The sequence below is a fragment of the Trichomycterus rosablanca genome, chromosome 16 (assembly GCF_030014385.1).
Source record: "Trichomycterus rosablanca isolate fTriRos1 chromosome 16, fTriRos1.hap1, whole genome shotgun sequence".
In the NCBI taxonomy this organism is placed as follows: Eukaryota; Metazoa; Chordata; class Actinopteri; order Siluriformes; family Trichomycteridae; genus Trichomycterus; species Trichomycterus rosablanca.
Window position 1 is genome coordinate 3,001,130 of NC_086003.1, and position 22,961 is coordinate 3,024,090.

The 22,961-nt window shown below is 39.0% G+C and overlaps 2 protein-coding genes across 12 annotated transcripts in view; one reads left to right on the plus strand and one right to left on the minus strand.

Annotated features, from left to right (window-relative positions):
- Nucleotides 1-19,015, plus strand: part of rxraa (retinoid X receptor, alpha a) — a 99,931-nt gene extending 80,916 nt beyond the window's left edge. For 4 of the 9 annotated variants that reach the window (XM_063011998.1, XM_063012002.1, XM_063012000.1 and 1 more), the window contains exons 7-11: nucleotides 856-985; nucleotides 1,540-1,672; nucleotides 4,491-4,582; nucleotides 5,849-5,954; nucleotides 10,746-12,498. In XM_063011998.1, coding sequence (XP_062868068.1) covers nucleotides 856-985; nucleotides 1,540-1,672; nucleotides 4,491-4,582; nucleotides 5,849-5,954; nucleotides 10,746-10,899 — 615 coding nt within the window. In that variant the 3' untranslated portion in view covers nucleotides 10,900-12,498. Of the gene's footprint in view, nucleotides 1-855; nucleotides 986-1,539; nucleotides 1,673-4,490; nucleotides 4,583-5,848; nucleotides 5,955-9,068; nucleotides 12,499-18,684; nucleotides 18,794-18,946 lie in introns of those variants that run through there. The other 5 variants (XM_063011999.1, XM_063012003.1, XM_063012001.1 and 2 more) reach the window with 2 other exon arrangements.
- On the minus strand, nucleotides 13,481-22,092 carry wdr5 (WD repeat domain 5). 3 transcript variants are annotated; one of them, XM_063012007.1, is made up of 14 exons: nucleotides 21,941-22,092; nucleotides 20,322-20,454; nucleotides 19,579-19,687; nucleotides 19,128-19,201; nucleotides 18,957-19,046; nucleotides 18,721-18,810; nucleotides 18,013-18,096; nucleotides 17,881-17,936; nucleotides 17,729-17,775; nucleotides 17,249-17,324; nucleotides 17,054-17,087; nucleotides 16,267-16,341; nucleotides 16,040-16,127; nucleotides 13,481-15,378 (listed from the first exon to the last, which is right to left on the minus strand). In XM_063012007.1, the coding sequence occupies exons 2-14, from the start codon at nucleotides 20,400-20,402 to the stop codon at nucleotides 15,278-15,280; spliced, it is 1,005 nt and encodes a 334-aa protein (XP_062868077.1). In that variant the 5' UTR covers nucleotides 20,403-20,454; nucleotides 21,941-22,092; the 3' UTR covers nucleotides 13,481-15,277. The 3 variants fall into 3 exon arrangements, with proteins under 3 accessions (XP_062868077.1, XP_062868079.1, XP_062868078.1); XM_063012009.1 differs by lacking the exon at nucleotides 21,941-22,092 and adding an exon at nucleotides 21,152-21,210; XM_063012008.1 differs by lacking the exon at nucleotides 21,941-22,092 and having other exon boundaries at nucleotides 20,322-20,929.
- Nucleotides 22,093-22,961: the final 869 nt, after the last annotated feature.

The following is a 22,961-nucleotide window of genomic DNA, read 5'->3' on the forward strand; positions in this document are numbered from 1 at the left end:
ATAAAATTATAATATAATAATTATAATTATAGTATATAATATTAATATACAGTATAATAACAATGATAATAATTATCATTATTATTTTATAAAATATAAAATGTAATTATAAAATTATAATATAATAATAATAATTATAGTTTATAATATTAATATATAATAACACTGATAATAATTATTATTTTATAAAATATAATAATTATAAAATTATATTATAATAATTCTAATTATAGTATATAATAATCATATATAATAATAATAGTAATAATAATAATAATTATTATTATTATTATTATGTAATTATTTAATTCTTTTATAACGAATTGTTTATATTATATATAAATATATTTATATTAATATTAATTATATATTAATGGTATATTATTAATTATTTAATATAATAAATAAATAATTATTTTTGTTATCTTTATTTTGACTTTTTATTTATTTAATGATTTATTTATTTTTACCTTGTTGGCAGATTTAATTCCCTCTTTTTTCCCTATTTAATTTTAAATTCCTTAATTTATTTACTACTTTCCACTTGCATCTGATAAATAGAGATATTTTCGCTGTCGGTTGGTTATAAAATGTTGGTGCCTATAAGAGAAAAACTGTTGAATATTAGTATGTATGTAAACCCCCTGCTTACTCCAGCAATAAAAGTAAATTAAACCACGTGCAGAAACCCTGAAACAAGCTGAACAGACTGCAGGTCCAGCTGTGTTGTGTGTCCGCCGGGACGATCCTCTGATTAATGAACACTTAACAGTGTGAAGAGACTGAGCTTCCTCTCTCCCGCTGGATAAACTGTTCATCTGACACTCATCTGTACGATTTTCTCTCCCACCGCAGCCCAACGATCCCGTCACTAATATCTGCCAAGCGGCCGATAAGCAGCTCTTCACCCTGGTGGAGTGGGCCAAGAGGATCCCACACTTCTCCGAACTGCCTCTGGACGACCAGGTGATCCTGCTGCGGGCAGGTGAGTACATCCAGAGATGTGAACACACAACCATTCTGTCTCAGATCACTCAGATCAGTTTTTTTTTTTCTCGATTTTCCTCCCATTCTAGTCGTATCCAATTACCCGATTACATTACGCTTCCTCTTTACTGATGCTGACTTCCAATCCTGACTGAGGAGAGCCGTGACTAACACATGCCCCCTCCAACACGCGTGCAGTAGCCAACTGCATCTTTTCACCTGCACTCGTACGTGGATCAGCTTTGCACTCTTAGAGTCACACCCTGATCACATGATACCCCGTCTCTGTGCAGGCGGCATCAATCAACCAGCAGAGGTCGTAATTGCATCAGTTATGAGGAATCCCCTCCGGCACCCTCTCTACGAACAATCCAATTAATTTGGTTTTTAGAAATATCCTAAACATCCTTCAAAGCATCGTTAAATCCCTTTTTTATAACCACCGCATCTGTACATCCAGACAGTACCAGTGCTTTCATTTAAACATTGTGTGTTTAGTGTTTTATAAAGTACATTCTGTAAAATCTGTTCTACTTTTTTTGCCTCTCCCAGGCTGGAATGAGCTGCTCATCGCATCGTTCTCACATCGCTCTATAGCTGTAAAGGACGGCATTCTGCTGGCCACTGGGCTCCACGTACACAGGAACAGCGCCCACAGTGCTGGTGTGGGAGCCATATTCGACAGGTGAGGGGTCATAACCGTGTGCGTCTTATTTAAGTGTTTTGAAGTGCAGCTTTATTGCATTGCAGATCTGCAACTAGTTCATTCATTCATTTATACAAAGGGTTGAGGTGGGTAACCTCGGTTCGAGGTTGGGACAAACCCTGGACAGAGCATCAGTTACTCGGGAGGGCATCATTTACTCTAATCTAATAGATGACAAATAGATTTGAGATTTAGGATGAAAACCGGAGTGCCATCACAAAACAGCCAGACGCTGCAAGGACTTGGTACAATCCACACGAACACTAACTGGAGGCTTGGATCTAACCTGACCCACCTTTAATGATGCATCCTTGGTTCCCAAAATCTGCTGGAAACATGGGCTGGTTTTCTAAAAAGCACCAAGGTTCGAAGAAGACTGATTGGAACCGGTACAAGAACCAAAGTTCTAGTGGTGGAAAAGAGCTGGTGGTGTTATGATGCTGCAAGTACTGTGGGCACCATATAGCTCCAGGGTCCTCACTGTGCTCGAACCCACAATGGCTGTGTGAAGTCTTGCATGTTTGTGCTGTGTCCACGTCTACATCTTTGAGACTCTAGCTGGGACCAGTCTCTGGTTCCGTCTTATGTACGCATGGGTTTCATCCACCCACTGCACTGCAGCCCTGGACAAGAAACGCTGACCAGTAGGGGATCAGTTTGTAGAGTAATTTTGATTGTAAGGCTTTTTTGAAGCAGGTTTCCTGGAAGTGGAGCAGCGGAGCGACCGAGGCGTCGTGCCTGTGGGCTCGGCGCTATAAATTCCTCCACTGACCTTCTCGTGCCGCTCATGAGAACGATGACGGCAAGAAGATATTTTAAAATCAAGATTAGATCTTTTTCTGCTTGTTCTGTCTGCGTCACACGTTATCACTTGAATTCACATGATGCTTATTTATAAGGCGGCTGAAATGCTCAATAAGCAAACTTGATTTAAAGATATGATATTAAGATTTGACAAATTGAGTAAAAAGGCAAAACATTATAAAAAGCATGATTAGAGACTGACAGACATCGGTACAGAGTCGAGGATTGAACCCAGGTCCACATGAGGTCCCACTCAACCAGCTCCAATTCTGGCTACTGACAAACGTTGACACATCATAAAATATCAAAACCAATGCAAATAAAGGCCGTGCCACACTGGTTTACTACAGAATTAGAATAGGAGACTGTAGGTTGGCAGTCAAACCTACCTGAAGTCTGGGTTTGATCCTTGTCTTGCTTACTTTGTGTCAGCATGGGATTCCTCACACTTCCGAAACATACTGTTAGATAAAATAGCCACTCTTACTCTTACGCCCTTAGTCAGAGTAAAGCTATGTGATGTCCTGCAGTGGTTTGGCGTCTTATCTGGTGTGACTTGAGGCCAGTGATACCAGGATAGACTCTGAACCCATCGGCTAGCTGGCAAACCAGAGTAAGTACCTTGAAATTTAGGGCAGTTGTAGCCTAGCGGTTAAGGTTCTGGACTAGTAATCAAAAGGTTGCTGGTACAAGCCCTACTACTGCCAGGTTGTCACTGTTTGGCCCTTGAGCAAGGCCCTTAACCCTCAATTGCTTAGACAGTAGACAGTCACAGTACTGTAAGTCACTTTGAATAAAAGCTTCTGCTAAATGCTGAACATGTACTGTAAATGTAAATTAAACTTGACGTCAGTTGGTTCTGGGAATGTTGTCGAGTTTGGTCCTGTGGAACTGCTTATAATTTAGGCAAATGTAAAATAATGGGATTATTTGACAATTATACATTGAAAATAACACAAATAGTTAGAAATCAGTTAGAAAAACAGTTAGAAATCAATTAAAAAAAAACAATAAATAAAAAATCACAAGCCCAACACAGCAAAAGTGTGTGGTGCAAGCCGCTTAGGGAAGCGCACCGGCAAGCTAAGCATCACTGCTGCAAAAGCAGTTTACCCTTGTTTACACTGCACACACGTCAAGTTTAAGGGCACAAATTCCTCGACAAAGGGCGTCGAGTTTCAAAGATTACGAATGTAAGGGACGTTAAGTTCTAAGGTACGACTGTAGATTAAGGCTGGGGGAATTTCATAGGTTACGCTGGACTGGAATTGAGAAGCACTCGGTAAGAGAGCTAAAGTGCTTTTTCTTTTTGGTCTGTGTACTCAAGGGCCAGATAGAGACGCCAATTATATCGCTAATCCAGGATGGATATCACGTCTGCATTAACACACTCCACATATGAAGATGGACAAAATTTTTATCAGCATCCTTACAAGTGGCACAAATGAAGTGGTTCACTTAAAGTCTGAAGCGAGGAGTTCCTTCTGTGCACGCGTCTCTGTTCCAGGAGGCAGATTAAATTATAGGGAGTTAAGAGAGGGAAACAACGGCGATTTGCACTGGTGAATGCCGGCTGACCCGGTCACTTAAAGGCCAACGATTTCAGACTTCGCTCTCCATCGGTCAGTGATGTCATCTTGGGCAGACGTGACTTGAGGTTTCGATCGCTACAGTACTAGGATGACGCCTCCGTCAGTGAAGTGGTTTGTCATTATATGTTTGTTTGTTGATGCTGGCGGTTCGACAGGATTTTCAGCGTGTGGGAAAGCTAAAAGGAAATTCCACCTTGGGCGCATTTAAGTACGCACGCCCCGTCAGAAAAACACAAATTCCCAATTCTGGTTTCGTTTCCTTTCTCCCGGGAGGCCAAACCTGAACTGTTAAATTCAGACGAGCGTCCTGACCGACCGCTGACCTGCTGAATGCTTGTTTTGATTTTGAGTTTGAGGTTTATGTGTGTAAGGTGTGAAACACGCTGTTATCTTTCCTGCAGGGTGCTTACAGAGTTGGTGTCTAAGATGAGGGACATGCAGATGGATAAAACAGAGCTGGGCTGCCTGCGAGCGATAGTACTCTTTAATCCAGGTAATGTCTTTGATTCCACTGTAGCCACCATTGTGCTTAACGTACCTTCTGCTGCACTTCTCCTTCCAATATCCCCCTCCTAAACATTCGCACTCTTGTTCTGGTCTTTCTTGACCCTTCCTAACCCACATTTTCCCACACACCTTCTTCTGGACACCTCATTCCACCTTTTTTGGATGTCCACCATCTTCACTCACTTTCCTTTTATGTCCCAGCTGCCTTTTCCTCTGAACTTCTCTTCCTGCATCCTTCTTAATCTGCCCACTCATGGATCTTTTCTTACCCCACCTTCTCTCACATTTCTTTACAACCCACCCCAACTTTGCCAGGCCCAACCTCTACTGCATCATTTTTTAACAGCTCGAGCTGTCCAGTTGTCTAACAGGCACTATTGGGTGTGCCTGAGGGAGGGAAAGTACAAGGGGCCCATATTACTGCTGCAAATTTGCTGGATGATTCACCAAAAAGCATAGCGCGACCATACGCAAGACGGCTCTCTGGTGAGATTCCATCTCTGGCTAGTCTGAAGCTCTCCTCAGTCAATGCGGTGGGGATACAAGTGCTGAGGAGTTGTATTTAGGTATTGGAAACGACTGTGTTAGGAGAAAAAAGGGGGAAATGCAATATTAGGCAATGCTGTGTGGATATTAGGTAATGCTTCTCTGAATTCCTGTGCTAGTTTGTAGGTTTTTAATATCGCGCTTTGGTTTCCTTCCTATTTGGATTCCTAATCAGCTCAGGATGGAAACTCAGACCCTGCTGCACAGTTACTTTCCTCCAAAAGCAAACAGTTGTCAGACAGCTCATTCACACAAAGGCCACTGCAACCTTTTTTAGGCTGGATCACTAGGTTAATCCATAAGCCTTAAAGACTATTGGAGACCATTCACACAGTGTCCACTACAACCCTTCTCAGGCTCTATCACTAGGTGATTCCACAAGATATCTTGTGGAATCACCTAGTAATAGAGCCTGAGAAGGGTTGTAGTGGACACTGTGTGAATGGTCTCCGGTGGTCTCCAAGTACAAGCCACTGTCCAGGTCATGTCAGCACGGTCTCCTTTTGCTCTTTTTGTGATAGCACCCCCCCCCCCCTGTGCCTCTGCTCATTCTCTTTAGAGCAAGCCAGAGTATTACTGCTCCCATTCTCCTAATTACGAGCTCTCTAAGGACCACTTCACAGAGCCTAATTGAACCGAGAGCACACTAGATGTAGCAGCATTAAACTGCACGTTTGATGCCAACACAATACCGATTTACTTTCAGACTCCAAAGGCTTGTCGAACCCCGGCGAGGTGGAAGCTCTGAGAGAGAAGGTGTATGCGTCTCTGGAGGCCTACTGCAAACAGAAGTACCCTGAACAACCTGGGAGGTACGATATACGCAAACATACACACCGTACACTTCATACAACGTACACTTCAAAAAAAATGTTTTCAATTTAATTACAAGATGAACATTTAGTTAGAAGTTGATCTATAAAAGAACAATGTGACCATAGAAGTTCATAGATTAATTGCTGAAGATTAATTACTTTTCAATACTAAACTGTATTTAGATTCCCAAACTGCATAGTGCCAAACTAACTAGTAAAAAATTAATAAATAAATAGATAGTTCTACTGCTAAGTATTAATGTGCCTCAATATGTAGTGCAGTAGTATTTAGTTTGGGGTGCTGTATCTGGTTCCAACACATACCTATAAGCCTTATTTATTACATTTGTCACTGTTGTTGTTTATTGTTTTAAAAATTGACATCATTTAGCTGACACTTTTATATAAAGTTTCTTACAATTGTGATCAAATACTGTGCAAGCAACTGAGGGTTCAGGGCCTCGCTCACGGGTCTAACAATGAAAACTCGGCAGTGGTGGGGCTTGAGCCAGCGACCTTCTAATTAATAGTCCAGGACTAATCGAACCAGAGCCGTGGTGGTGAGCATTCCAAATGGTAACCACTAGACCACCAGGGACCAATTGTTTTTTAGACTGTGTTTATTGTGTACTTTTGCCCTGTTTATTATATGTGTGGGTCATTTTTGTTACTGTTGTTTATTGTTTTAAAAATTGACTTCATATAGCTGACGCTTTTATATAAAGTGACTTACAATTGTGACTGATTGTAAGTCACTATGCAAGCAATTGAGAATTCAGGGCCTCGCTCAGGGGCCTAACAATGAAAATCTGGCAGTGGTAGGGCTTGAGTCAGCGACCTTCTAATCAATAGTCCAGCTGCCCAACAAGCAACTTGTTTCCTGACCGGGAATTGAACCACTAAACCATCAATGACCAACTGTTTCTTTACTTTGACTGTTTATTATTTGGTGTGGTTTTTCTGTCAGATCAGCCTATATATCATATAGCCTTAGTAATTTTTGTTACTTTTACCTCAAGTATCGTTTGGCTTGGTCATTTGTTGGTATTTCTGAATCATTTATCATTTATTGTGGGATATTTTGGCTACTTAAGCCCTGTTCAGAATTTATGTGCTATGTTTTAAAATTTCTACCCTATCTCTCTGTGTAGGTGGTTTTGTTATTTCCATCTTCTTTTACTATTTTTGTTTTTCTGTTTTGTTTTGCTTCTGGCTCGTTTTTATTGACTGGTGTTTAGTTCATAATAGTTCTCTTTTTAATCAAGTTTCCTCTAAATCTGTGACATCAGTGATAGTTAAATTTAACTGCAGTTTGAATAAATAAAATACTTCTAGCTTTTTTTGTTAACTTTGATTAACAATCCTCAGATGGAACATTTATAAAGCAGACCATGTGTTTTTAACATTATTATCCTGTAGTCTGAGCCTGGGCTTGAACAACTGTTCTCCCACATACTTTCCTCTAATTAAGGGCTTAGATTAGATAAATATTGACTCAGCTGTTTATTGATGGAGCGCATTGCTCTGCTGCGTGTTTCTGGAAGTCTTTTACATAATACCTCCAGTGATAAGTGCTTTTTCAGTGTGTAAAACAATTTGTTACAGAGTGAAGCATTTGGATTGTAACGTGTTCTGCTAATCCCGGAGTCTACGTGTACGCTAATAATCAGAATATTATCAGACTTAGGTATAAGCTTCATTTTTCTCCAGTGCAAACATGCATAGAAAGAATTAACCAGAAAATTGGGGGAATAAAACTATATGTTTGTAGTTCACAAAATACTAGGTCAAAATCATAACCATGCTAATAGTGAACAGTTTGCTAATTAGTGTATTAGTATATACGGCTGTATTGTGGTTTGGGACGAGACCTTCATCTCTAGCTTGTGATTAAAACTAATAACAATTAAAAATCCGAAATAACTCTATTAAATCTGTTAAGTGAAATATGATCGTTTAAGCAGAACACCGTGGCATTGACGTAAAGCATACACAGTGCATACACAGTGCCAACAGCGCCCCCTTATGGAACAATGTTAAAATCTGCTAAACGTGAATGAGTATAGCAGAAAGAGAGAGTGATATTTGAAGTAATATTTTGACTGTGTGTGTGTGTTATGAATACCATATAAAGCAAAAAAAAAAGTATGTGGACACCTGACCATACGCTTGTTTAGCATCCTTTTCCAAAACCTCCGTTTTACTGGGAATTATTTTCATTTGATTTTGAGGTGTGTCTGTAAAAAATGATGATGGACAGAAAGCCTCACTGGCAATAGATGTTGCAATTCATTTACATTTACATTTTTGGCATTTAGCAGACACTTTCATACATTGCAAGCAAGGACCCAAAAGTGGTAACCTGGCAGATGTGGGGCTTGAAAAAGCACCCTTCTGATTACTAGCCCTTTACCTTAACTGCTAAGCTACCACTGCCTGTTCATCCTAAAGATGTTATTTGGGGTTAGGGTCAGCCACTTGAGTCCCTCCACACAAACCTCATCAAATCATGTCTTTATGGACCTTGTTTGGGCAACTGTATCGGAATTCCCCTGCTATTTATTTCATTATATTACTTTAATTATCAGTTACTTGTTGGCGGCACGGTGGCTAAGTGGGTAGCACTGTCGTCTCACAGCAAGAATGTCCTGGGTTCGATCCCCAGGTGGAGCGGTCCGGGTCCTTTCTGTGTGGAGTTTGCATGTTCTTTCCGTGTCTGTGTGGGTTTACTCCGGGCGCTCCGCTTTCCTCCCACAGTCCAAAGACGTGCAAGTGAGGTGAAATGGAGACACTAAATTGTCCATGACTGTGTTCGATATAACCTTGTGAACTGATGAATGTGTAATGAGTAACTACTGTTCCTGTCATGAATGTAACCAAAGTGTAAAACATGACGTTAAAATCCTAATAAACAAACAAACAAACAGTTACTTGTTTCAAAAGGTATTCACACTCCAGTCTCATTACTGGGAAATAAACAGTTATCAGATTACTATGGTTATGTAAACCTGTTAATCTGATTAGATTTTGCATGCATGGATTATTTATTATTTATGTAACCAGTCCATGTGCAATCGTGTATATTTTTTTTTCATCTCTGTATATCAACAGGTTTGCCAAGCTGTTGCTGCGGCTGCCTGCGCTGCGTTCCATCGGCCTCAAGTGTCTCGAGCACTTGTTCTTTTTCAAGCTCATCGGAGACACGCCCATCGATACCTTCCTCATGGAGATGCTGGAGGCACCCCACCAAATGACGTAAAGACATCACGCCCGCCTGTTGGCCTGGAAGATTAAGACTGATCTGAGCAGGATGACTGGAAGGTTTTCAGATCTTCGAATTACACCTCTTCTTCTGTTTTGTACCTTGTATAAAGATATATATATATATATATATATATATAGGACTTGAATGGAAAAAGAGGTGGCCGGACCCAAAGGCAGCAAACGATACAGGACGTACTGAACCAACTGTGTGTGGGTCATCGGGAAAAAGAGGAAAACACAACATAACTCGGCACAAATAAACTACAGTACCGTTAACAGACCCAGAGCATGATGATGGAATTGGCACTTTGAATGTGTGACTAATAGAAAGGAAAACCTTTTTTCTGCGATGTGTGTTGGAGATGGACCCGAGAGCCCAGCACTATAAAAGAAATCGTTCATAATGACTGACTAGCAGCAATGCTTGGATTATCGAACACCTGGGTGTTATTGATATGAGCAATACCGTCCCACTGTTTCAACAGACACTTATGAAAATGAACTTTATTGTTGGGTCTCTGTTCTCATTGATTTTTCACTGTGGATGGATCTGCTCTAGATTGTCACTAAAGCAACGGCAGTACACTTTAAAATCGGAATCCGAAACCTCTTAAGAATGGCTCATCACTTATCGCAACATCACTGCCGCACTCAGTATTCATGTTTTACAACAGTACCTCTCTTTAATGTTACACGTTCAGTCTGTCGGTGGTTCTTAACCATTCCTCGTCCTCTAGTTCTGCTTTCAGTTCACAAAATGTCTTTCCTTCTAAGCACTTATGTTCTACATATTCCAGATCAGCACTAGTCTGATCCTTAGCTGTTCGCTGATGCTAGTGCTTGTGTTGGGACTATGCGGACCAATCACCACCGTGACCTGCACTTCTCTTGGCAAACCAAGTGTCATTTCTGTCTGTCGAGTGTGACAGTGTTGAGCTTTGGTGCGGTCTGATGTTCTTTACTTTGTCCAATGCTGCTGCTTAACTATGCATCTTAGCATTTTCTCCAAAGACTGCCCACAGTGAGGTCACTATTTTTCTCTTTTTTTTTAAAGAACTGTACAGCACGACAAGCCAACTCCAGGTCTTAAAGAATGCTTTTGGTTGTTTTAATCGTGTACAGGACCTGGGTGAATCCCCCGGTGCTAATACCAGACAGTTTGGAGAGAGTTTTGCAGTAATTACACGGTTCATGTTGCTAATACAAATCTGCAGTGATTAAGCATTGATAAAAGAGTCGAGGCTTCCCCCTAGTGGAGGAGATACAATGTGCAGATACTTGAAGGAGTTTAGAAATATAAACAGCACTTTTTACACATTTGCCCTCCGCCAGATAAAGGATTAGGATTATAAATAACAACAAATGTGTAATTATTGAGCAGTTAATATGATTAACTAAACAAACATAAGTGAACGATTTATTATTCATGCAGTTTTATAAAGAAAAGGAAGTAGCTCTTGATGAGTGTATATAATTCAATCATACTTGGTCAAGATTGTGACATCAGAATTGTGTTTCATAAAGGAGTAAGTGTACCAGCTTGGACAGGTGGTTCAGAGGGTCAGACGTCAGGCTTTATCCTCATTGCCACTGCAAGTGCAACTCCTGCTGTCTGGTCGAGGTGGAGGAACACACAGGGCACAGCATGTCTCTCCATATGTGGTACGACTCTCTGTAAGACTCCACTGCTAGCCCGCTGCCCGCCCCGAACCTGGCCAGAGTGAAGGTGGTGCACGTGACGGAGGAATTGTAACAGCGAATTGGAAAAAATTCTAGTGGAGATGATATCGCCTTAATGTTGGAGTTCTGGGAGAGATGAAATGTACATCCAGACATGTTGATTGTCTAACATTTGATTTTGTTTTTGTACTTAAGATATAAGACTAATGTGGTAAATATGGTGATAATGAAAGTCATGTCAAGTCTTATCTAAAAAAACATCAACAATCCCAATTTTTTTTATTTTCGTGCATCAAATAGCGTTCTTAGCATACAAAACATACTTCTTTATACAGTAAAATTTGTTCTCATTTTTACCAATTGGCTTTTACATGAATAAAAAGTGAAAAAAATTCAGCATTTCAAAGGGGTTGGCATTAATAATTAAGTATTTTAATTAGCTAATAACTTAATAACACATCAATTTATTCACATGTTAAATTTAAATGCAGCATTTATATTAGCTCATTTTGAATGCAGTGTAAAGCTAAATATTTACGGCTAGCTTAGCCGAGGACATTACCGTCAGATACACAACATGTCTTGACTTGTTTCTGGAGCTTGATCAGGTTATAATCAGAGGAGTAGCACACCACAGGGATCCTGAAGCCATATGGAGATTTCTCAAATAATAATAATAATGAAAACAGATTTCTAACGATAAAGAAACTCTCGTGCAGGAAACACAAGTCCTCTAAACTCAAGATCGACAGCATGGATTCATACAGAATTGCTTTATATATAACCTAAAGCTATATTTTGTCTATATGTACATGTGTAGATATTTAAATATGAATGTATATGTATATCAAATCTTTTCCCTAGATGTTTTCAATGTTAGCAAAGCGAGCTAAGTGCTTTGGTAAGACCTAGAAACCAGGACTAATTGCACTGTGTAATATCGAGTGTTTTTTTAAAAAAGAGAACATGCTGAAGCACCAGCAAACTCCTTCACTTGTTCATAATTAACAATCATCCTTAAGAGACCTCAAGAACTGCAACAATCATGCCTGCAAGCCAAAAAAGGAAGCGAGGTGACGCAGCCTGCAAAGCTTAGCTGGTTGTAATTCTCAAAACGGGTTTTTTAGGTGCATTTTGAAAATTCAGACTTTGGATATGAAATCACCTAACGGGGCTGAGCTTTGACCGTGACACAATCACTTCTGTACTCAGCGCACGGAAACCTAAAAAAGTCTATTTTTGTATAAATGTGATTTAAGCTTTGCTTACGTCCATATTCCTTTCCTTTTTCCCTTTGTGAGTTGTTGTAGTATACATTGTGTAAATGTTGATTTAAGATTGGAAAGAGTGCACAAACTTGGGCCTCTATAAACGTCGGGGAGGGTGAAGGAGAGGCCGGATTACTTTTGCAGCTTTCGCCTGTACTTTGCCTTTTTTGTTGTTGTTTCTTTTTCATCTGTCACTAAGTGATGGGATCATTGCCTAATTTTGTCTGTTTGTAAGAAAAATGAAAAAGAAAATACATCTGTTATTTGTGCTTTGTTCACTGATGTTCTTTTATGGGAGGAAAGAAAAGAAAAATAAATTTTAAAACATACATTGTGTCGTGTTTGGTTCTGAAATCTTCATCACTCTCACTCCTGGCTGATAACAGCAGAAAAGCACACGCTTCTGTTAATACTGGTGTCCTGTTTGGTGCGGCAGCGTTAAATACAAGACCACCACCTTGAAGAGTTCTTATGTATAAATCTGACTCAGGATGCCGACCTGGCTTAGTGCTCAACAGACACGGTCGACCAAGTCTGAGGGAGAAGAGGTCGGATAGGTTTTACCTTATTGCTACTGCAATAGTGACCTCTGTTGTTTAGTTAAGGTACTGCCACAAGTTGTAGAGGATTAAACAACAAAACGTTCATTTAACAGCAATATCACTCTAAATCTGATGCCCTGACCTTAATTCCAGTTTGGGAAGCTCACACATCATTTTTTGGCAGCTATTCCAGTCAGCAAACCTTCACTTGATACTACTGTACTTTGCTGATGTTTTAAAAGTCATAGCAATGAAAGTCAAATAATAAAGAGTTCTCTAAATGCAATTTGGGCCCCAACTATCTGGACTCTTTGAAACTTTTAGACCTTAAATTGGATCATTTTTATTATTTTATCCACCCTCTGACAATGACACTTTTTACCTTGAACTGCACCCAGGCTTAAAAACTGCTGTCACACATGCTTAAATATACCAAACTCGATCCATAACAACAACAGCACTTTAGGGCCACGGTTAGATTTGATAAAGTTGTACTAATTCGAGAGCAAAGTCAATATGTCTAGATTTTGAAAATAAAGTGACAAGACTTCAGGAATACAGAATTAAAATAATACTTTAGTAATAAAGTATTCTAAAAATTGTGATTAAGGTCATAATAATTTGAGAAAAATCTAAATGTTGTGTGAAACCAAAACACTTCAAGAATAAAGTCGAAATATTTGAAGGATAAAGGAAACTAACTGTAGCTGCGTCACGGTGAGAATAAATTTCTGACCAATTTGCATGAACAAATAACCATGATGCCAAGTTTTGTCCACTGTATTTATAAAAAGAAAATCCTGACATGAAATCAAACTTTCACAGGAACACGGTATTCATTAACTGTGCATGTTTAAATACACACAAAACACAACTTTGTACTGTATTTGTATTTAAATGACATTATTAATCAAAAGGCAGCTGTAGATTAGAACAGATTTGTGTGAAAATAATAACACAAAGCAATTTACAAGCCATTACAACTAGAGCAGGAATATCACATATAAATGATGAAGATGAGCTAAATGGATGTGAACATACTGTATGAAGCACCAGAATCGTTGAGGCTCCATTTTAATACCATTTGTCCAACAAGCTAATAGTCATGTGTACAAATACTTTTGGCCTCATAGTGTAATTTGTATGTTCATTTTCACTAGACTCGTTTGAGTAGTTTATGAAATTGTGCGTACAACCTGTGAATTCGCAGTATGATGTTTGTATGATGTTAAACAGCAGACATGATTTCATAACTAACTCAGTGAGTATCCAGATTAAACACCAATTTAAGCTTAAAACTAAAGGATTGGCGACTGGAAACCACAAATTGGTATGCTATACTAGTGCATTCCCCATGGTATCATTACATACTGATGAATTCGTCAACACTGTCCAAAAAACATGAAGTTAAATCTAAAAACTACACAAAAAGACATCAGGGTGTCCTGCTGGTGTGACTAGTGTGTTAAAAATGTTATATAAGGTAAATTTTAAAGCTCAAACTGTCCAGTCAGGCCAGACTACACTGTAATAAAAGCTTGTAATAATGACAGCTTGCCAATCAGTCATGTTTAGGATCCAGAATTAAGACTTTAAATGAACTGGTGGATCATGATGATAAATGGAACATGGATTTGCACCAGGATTAGCATTCCGGCTAAGCAATGTGCTGTGAGGAAGGAACACAAGATGGCAGAACTGCATTAAACACACTTCTAAAAGAACACGATGAATTAGTTGGTCTGTTTCTGTAACATATTTTAGGACTGATTGGGTTTTCCAACATTTCATTAGGACCTTTCCTCCTGGTGAGAGGTCAATGTGGAAGATCATGTCTGGTTCAGTCAGACTATACAATGCTAAACTGGTAGCTCAACACTTCACTTTCTATTTGTAAATTTTGAAAGCTAAACTTGTCTCGTCATGGTGAAAGGAATTAAGAGTAAATTCAACCGTTATGGACGATGTTTTGAAAATGTGTGAACACCAAACGTGCTACTCTTTATTTCCATGGCTGGTATGAAAAAAAATCACTTTATGGCTTGGAGCAGATATACAATAAACACTGGTCAACGAAACAAACAAGAAAATCATTTATCTGTAAGAATTGGCCAGTAAATACACCATGAACGTTCACTTCTGGCTCGTGATATTGTACAAAATCAACACAACACTACAACACCCTACAAAACAGAACAAATGAGAAGGCAGCAGGGAGGCTCAGATCTGCCTAGATGTACAAGACCAGGGTTAAAGGTGTACAGAATATACAGACCTTAACAGGATTAGGAAGGGCAGGGTGGTTAACTAACGAAACAAACAAATACAGCTCATGTTTATGTAAAGTAGAGATATCAAGAGAATGGAGAACGGCATGGCGTGTCGGGTACAAATCTCCACATCGGCTACCACCGTTATTCACCGATCAAACGATCGAGGGCTTAAATGGCCTGGATTTATTTTTCTCATGATAAAAGTCCTTCTTCCCTCCCCAAAGAAATAAGTACAAAATGAAAATAAAAAAGAACAATTAGCAATAATAAAATAAGCCGGCGTGTGTGGAAGCTTAGCAATCGCTCTTCCACAGCTTGATGGTCTTGTCGTTTTCTAGTGCTGCAGACGCAATTATGTTTTCTGTGGGGTGGCAGGCCGTAGAGATGACCACATCTAGGAAAAGAGGGGAAAAACAATCATTTACTGATAATGTTTATAAAAAAGCAAATAAATAAATCAAATCTGAGGAGGTTAGTTCAGTGTTTGGTTTTAAACACCATGTCCGCCCAGGAAAGGTTGTCTTTTATCCGCTATTCTGTTGTGTCTGTTTATGTATGTCCATTACATGTGTTGCTTTAGTTTTGTTATTGATGATTAATTTTTTCTCCAATAATGGAATCTGCTTTGTATAATTTATTATTCTGGTGTGTGTTTCATTCGTTTTGCCATGTGTTTGATATATGAGTTTATTATAGGTTTCAGATCTGAGGAGGTGGGACAGTTTCTGTTGTGCTCTAGTGAGGTGTGACCTGAGCACTTTATTAGGTACACCAATTCTGATTATTTTCTAAGCCTAGACCTACTATACAGATGAGCTCTGTGGGTATTCAATTATTGACTGTAGCCCATCTGTTGCTCTGTACACATTTATCAATGAAAAGGGCCCCCGACTGACCGGATGATGACACTCGCACAGTAATGACATTGTAGTGTCTCATTCTGTGATAAGAGGATCAGGTGTAGCAGTGCTGTTGGGATTTTAGAGTCACAATTCACTACTGGGAACAAGCGTTCTAGGACTCGGCCCCTATTACTGTGTTGCAGTGTTATTTACCGGTGTGACCCTGCAGTTTCTGTACAATTTCCTTGGTCTGCAAGTTCCAGATGTAAACCATGTTGTCTTCCGAGCCTGAAACGATCCACTAAGAGAGGGAAACACAATTTGTTAGTTTAGCATTCAATTCCAAATGAAGCATGCATAAAAAGTGATGGAGAATACAAAAGTGCCCAGATATTTACACCCTCACAAAAAATAAATAAACTAATAAATTAACTTCTTACCTTGCCACCCGTAACTGAGAAATTTGCGAATATGCAGTACTTTTCATTTTTATGACTGGTGTAGGTTTTCAAGCACTGAAAAGAAAAAAACACAGATGTGTAATAATGAGAAGCTGGTAGAAAAAGCTTTTATACACACTAAACACTGTTATTATAGTTGGAAACAGAGTGCCTATACAGCTTGCCCTCCGTATACGCAGGTCTTAATTCCAAGAATTTAACCAAGCACAACCAAGATCAGAAATTTTTTTTTTTTTAAACAGTGCCTATGTTCTAAACTTTAATTTGAACACACCCCGAGCAGTACGTTTAATCCATCTGAATAAATTAAGGTGTTTAGGGTTCAAGTTAGTCTGACTAACCTATAGTGCTACATATCTTACTTCACAGACTTTGTAATTTAGTGCTGGTAGCATACATGAGCAAGGGACAGGAATACTGAATCTAAATCAAGTGTAATTTAACTAGCCCACCACCCAATTGAACCCGTATTTTAGCTGTGCTCTCAGCTGGCCGTGCGTCTAAAGAGCACTGTGATGGTATTCCCGCCTTGCGCCCAGTGTTTTCCAGTAAAACTGGACTTGACCAGGATAAAGTGATTAAATATGACTAAAAAATTACCAGGATTAAAAATCCCATCAACTAGCCTGGCACATTTTCTCTGGGTATCTAATAAATTCCGGCAATAACAAACAATTTTATCTAATTTTTGCCACATAAATGCAGGTCAGTTTTAACCTTGATAACTTATGATTTTAAGATCTAAGCACACGTTTGGAGTCCTTACCTTGCCTTTACTGTAGTCCCAAAGTTTCAAAGTGCTATTAGCAGAAGAAAAATAATAACAATTTTACTTACACTAAAAGAATATTTATGTATTATAATATCAATTGCTTTAAAATGCAGTTCAAGCAGCAACATATTGAGACTTAAAGCTGTGGGTGCATCAGAAGCTCAGAGCAGAAGGAGGATTGTTACTCACTTATCCAGAGTAGCAGCCAGAATGTACTTCCCATTAGGAGAAAACTTCACAAAGGACACAGGGGGGTTGTCATCATCTGAAAACGACCAGAGTGCGGATAGAAAAACGCAGGTTTACACACACTTTTTGTAGGAGATGTGTATTTAATGGCAGTGTTTAAGACTTGTGGCTGTTTTTGTGACTTTGTTTTTAATTACATTTAGAAAAAAGTGCATGACTTTGTGACTCTTTTCATGTATTTATTCACTATATTGCCAAAAGAGTTTGGACACTTGATCATAAGCTGGCTGAATCCATCATTTAAAAAACAAATGGTATTAAATTAGAAACCCCTATGCGATCTTTACGACTATTATTATGGTCACTCTTATAAGAAGGCTTTTCAAAAAACTTTAAAGTATCTCTGTAGGAATTTGTGCCTATTCAGTCAAAAGAGCATCACTGGCTGGATGGTGCTGGATGGTGTTTATAAGGACTTACCGATAAGTGTTTTCAGACACTGGCCTGACGCTGTGTCCCAAATACGGCTGCAACACATTAATAAGCAATAGTTAAACGTGGAGTCTAAGACATGACGTGCAATATCAGTCACTTAGCCTTACAGCAGCAGTTAGTGGCTCTTTTCTACTCACCAAAGTCCATCGTAACTGCTGGACACAATCAGGGACCCATCTCTGTTAAAATGGACCTGAAACAGAATGAGAATTAAAATCGAGTTCACACTACAGAGGTGATCGTACCAAAAATAAAAACGCGATACTCACTGCAGAGACCGGGTCCGAGTGAGCCGGTAACGTCTTCAGACACTTGCCGGTCTTCACGTCCCATATCCGAACACTCTCGTCAAACTATCAGGAACAAAAACAGCATCGTGTGTATGTTTTATCACTGGGCCGTTAAAACATCCATGGGGATGCGCCTCAAACAAATGTATGTTGTACCTTGTACTGTACATACGTTGCATATGAAATCCCAGATTTATTGTTTATGTCCAGACCAGTTTTGATTCCCAGATTATAAATAGTCAAATTAATAAGTGCAGTTAAAATCAAATTGCTTTCTAACAACAAATCCTATAACTAATATACACAAAGATGTTCCACTATACTACAAATGTTACACAGGATCACCAAATATAAATAAATGTACATAAAATGACAAAACAGTAAAATAAAGTTCTTATTTTATGCATATTAACCAACAATAAGAAAGAAATTAAATACAGTAGACTATTTCTATTGTGTATAAAAACTAATAAATAACTGATAATGCAACCATGTGATAATTGTGATAGGCCCCTCTATGACTCTGTGTGTGTGTGTGTGTGTGTGTGTGTGTGTGTGTGTGTGTGTGTGTGTGTGTGTGTGTGTGTGTGATTCAGGAGTTTTGAGAGGCTGAAATTCAGATTTTTAAACAAATTACTTTCTAATCAACAGATTCTTCCTCTGCTAATGTGAATGAAATGAACTTACTGATCCAGACACGATGAGGTTGGACTGAGGGTTGAAGTTACAGCAGAAGACGTAGTTGCTGTGGCCCTTTAAGGTTTTCAGACATTTTCCCTGATAAGACAAAAAAAAATTTGGTCCTTGTGGTGCAAGAAGTTACAGAAAACAATACAACCAGAATCTGCTGTTTAGTTCAAACTCTACCTAACAGCTACTGTGATTCTTCAACAATCTCTCTTACGCTGTGCAGTTTAACTTACAGAACTGACGTCCCAGATCTTCAGGGTTTTGTCGTCAGATGCCGAAACAAGGAGGTTGGAATCGGAGGACCAGGCCACGTCTGAAATTCCCTGCAGGTAAAGTTTGAGATGAGGTTAAAGCAGTACTGACTGTTAGCAAATCAGCTAAACTCAAAATATTAAAGGACTTACAAGTTTGTGTCCGGATATCGTCTTCTCAAACTTCCCGTCATATGCGCCCCATATTTTGATTAGTTTATCAGCAGCTAAAAAAAGTGACACATTTACAAATAGGATATTTTACTCAGAAAACAGTGATTCCCATTTACGGATTATCTACATCTAATGACAAGTTTTGAAGAAACAAAAAATTACACCTTTATTTAAACAGATAACCGTGAGAGGAGCATGTGTGACATACAACTATTTAACCCAAAACTATTCATCCCCCAAAATTAACAAACACACTCCCAAGTAGAAGTGACTACTATTTAATGTATTTTTCCTTAATCGCTTTATCCCTGTCAGTGCTGCAGTGGGTCCAGATACAAAACAGCACAGGACAGAACAGGGACAATCCTAACCTTAACATTGCACTATTACAACATTACACTCTCACTCAGAAACCAGATGTAACACTTACATGAGCTGGCGAGCCATTCCCCACTCGGACTGAACTTGACTGATGAGACCGCCTTCGTGTGGCCAGCCAAGGTGAATTTCAACGTGTAGTTTGGCTTCACAGGCGCTGACTGAATCAGTTTACAACATAGAAACAGTAAACAGATCACCAGATGAGCAAACCTGCCACCATGGTACCAACCAGCAAACAGCTATTACATGTCAATATTAAACATGGCTGCAATTAATAGTCAGATTTCACAATCCAACATGTTAATGTCTCAGCAAACACCAGTTTCTAATCAATAAATCCAAACTGGTTTGGCCCTAAAATTAGATTGGGACACTAAATCCTACGCAAAATTTTATAAATTGCGAGTCTGTGCACCAGTCCAAGCTGGTTTTAGCAAGTCAGGTTAACTTGGCAGCCGTAAGCAGTGCAATACTCCACCACCATCTACATCATTTAATCCTCCCAAATGACTAGAAGCTGGGTCGGTTGGGTATTACTGAATAACAATTTAGGCTAAACAGTGCTAAAGTAAAGCACTCATGTCATTATTACTGGTTATTAGCCGCTGCACTGCTTAATAAGACAGCCAAGAACCTCTTACACTTCCCTGAAATGGCTAGGCTGTTTGACTTTCAGACACTGGAAAGCATTTCACACTTAATATCATTAATCGCAGTGCTCAGATCTCAGAATAGGATTCAACCTCCTCTGCTCAGTAGCTTGAAGATACATAACATAACACATCCGCTAACCTTGCTCTGGCTAGCCGAGGCAGCAGAACACGTTGGTGTTTTGGTGGCTTCGGGCTCTGGTTTCTTCTCTTCACTTGCCATAGTAAGCGAGTGGCAGCACTACAGGTGGAAAGTAGCTTCTACCTCAGCCTGACTGGAAAACATGAGAAAAACATACTCTAGTAACCATTTTCCCCTCTTGCTCAGTTTAAAAGACATCAGATGTGGACAAATCATGAGCCTGAGCATATGGGATTTTGCATAGGGGGGCGAGAAGCCTTTTATTCTCATTTGCTTGGTGGTCCAGACAGTGTGTTTAAATTAAAGGTGGATGGGGTAGAATTTTGGATCTAGTACAGCAGAGCGGTGCAGCGGTAAAACATGCTGGCCCACTAGTGCTGAGGTCTCGGGCTCTAAAGTTCTATTAGCCGACCAGGCGCCTAGACAGACACACGATTAGCTGTGTGTCTGTAAGGGGCGGGAGAATGGCTGAACAGGGTTTCCTTATAACTGCTGCAATTACAACCTTGGCTGGCTAATCGATGGCACCTGTACAATGAGGTGGGTGATAATAGAGATTGATGCATAACTCTCCATGCACGATACAGATCTCCATATGGACCCGCCACGTGCAGAAAAAAAAGACATGTCGAAAAGGGCGTGTGGCGGTTGTGACCCTTCTCAGTCAAAAGTACAATTCTGCAGCAGTAGAGGCAAATTCTAATCAAGTAATAGGATATGACTAGATTGGGAGGAAGACTGTGGGGAAACTGCATGAAAAGAAAATGTAAAAAAAAATGACAAGAGAATACAATACAGACAAAAAAAGCAAGGGAATCTGCCATGTTTACATTTGAGATGTAAAGCTTGTGGTGTAGTGAAGGGTTGTGGATGCATCTAATGAATGCAGAACGTGACTAGAAGGAGAAAAGCAAACAAGTTCTGCTTGCTGTCTTAAAATACACTTACTTTACTCACATTGTAACAGTTGTTCTCAAGTTAAATGTTGATTATTGCACCTGCATTAATATTAAATCAACAAATAATAGGAATCAACAGCATACATGATCAAAATATTGGTTTATACTGAATATTCAATATCTAAGTAGTAATAAAACGTTGGTTGATTGACCCTATATATAATTAAAGGTCAAACTATGCAAAAGAAAAGTTTATTTATAGTTCATAAAAGTAGAACTGGTTTGCATGCGTAAATGTAGTCATGTAGTAACATCAGTCTTCTTCAGCTAGCCAGTAAGCTAACGTTAAACGAGGCCTATGCGGGCCTAATTCCGAAAAACTCCATGCTCCCTTTACAGGCGCACTAGAACAGTAAAACAACAGCTCCTACACTATGAAGCGTAGTGCACTTCAGTATTAACAAGCAGCCGATTGAGATACAGCCTAGAAAAAAAAAGCCTGAAATGAGCCCCCAACACGCTAACTCGCGAAATATATCAAACTATGTTTATCCGAACGTCGCATTTTGTTAAAAAGATACAGCATTACATGTATATGTCGTTTTATTTACATTAATTAGCTCTAACGGGTCTATGAAACTCGTTTCTACCACCGCATTTACCGTTTCGTTTTTTACATTCATTCAAACAATACAAGATCAGCTCCAGAACATCACTCACCTTCCAAATGTGTATCTGATCGCTGCCTTTTAAACCAACCCGTTAAACAACGATATCTATCCTCAAGCGAAATTAAAAAGGATTTGTGGAAATAGCACGTTTTTGTCTGTTTACATTCAAGCACTAAACTCTGCAGGGTCTGATGAAGAAGCCCAGGCGGGGGAAATGTGGCATGGAAATCACTACTGCGCATGCGTGTAGTGGGAGGCTCAGAAAAAAACGGCAAGCCGAAGGAGCCATGCTACCTTCAGTTGCTTTACGAGTTGCTGTTCACATGAGTTTTCAATCCCATTATGGGCACATACTGTAAGTGATAGTTAAAATCGCAGGTTAAATAAGTAATAACAAAGTAATTCTATTTAATAATCTGTTTTAGTAATTAGTTATTTATATCATTATAAAAAAATATCAGACATCACAGTCATCAAGTAATTATTAAATAGAACTACTGATTTGCAGCGACCCTGCAAATTACTAAAACCAGTTTGTCATTTTAAAAGCAATTTTGAAACATTCATGAATTTGCATGAAGTAAAGTCTTGTTTTTGTTTTCACAAATCCCACGAGTCCCATTATTCGCAAATATAAAATAAAATAAAAAATCATGTAAAGTCCCAAAATGCTTTTCCTGTGTCCCTCACTTATAAATGTGCACTACATAGAATTAAAAAAATGTGTGTAGAAATGATGATTTAAATATTGACAAAGAATGTTAAACACTTCCCTTATTCGGCCAACAAGTTAAGGAAATGTGTTCTGATGTGGAAATGTGACTGACCCAAGCCATGGCAGCATTTTATGATCCAAATTTTCATTATTAAAATTAATTCGTCCTTTTTCTGTGAATCATTTCATGTTTTTAAGGTAAAAGTTGCTTCACAGGAGAAAGATGATAGCACAGTTTCGATGCAGTTTGCATCAATGACTTCAATGCTATTTTTGCAGTTAATATCAATTTAATTCAAGTGACCAGTCAAAAACTGTAATAAATAACAGCAGGTTAATTTAAATATTTATTGAT

Coding starts and splice junctions, on each gene's coding strand:
- wdr5 (XM_063012007.1), bottom strand. CDS start 20,402: ATGGCAAGTGAAGAGAAGAAACCAGAGCCCGAAGCCACCAAAACACCA. Junction 17,937..18,012: donor ACTCGGACCCGGTCTCTGCA/GTGAGTATCGCG, acceptor ATTCTGTTTCAG/GTCCATTTTAACAGAGATGG. Junction 17,325..17,728: donor GTGTCTGAAAACACTTATCG/GTAAGTCCTTAT, acceptor GGTCGTTTTCAG/ATGATGACAACCCCCCTGTG.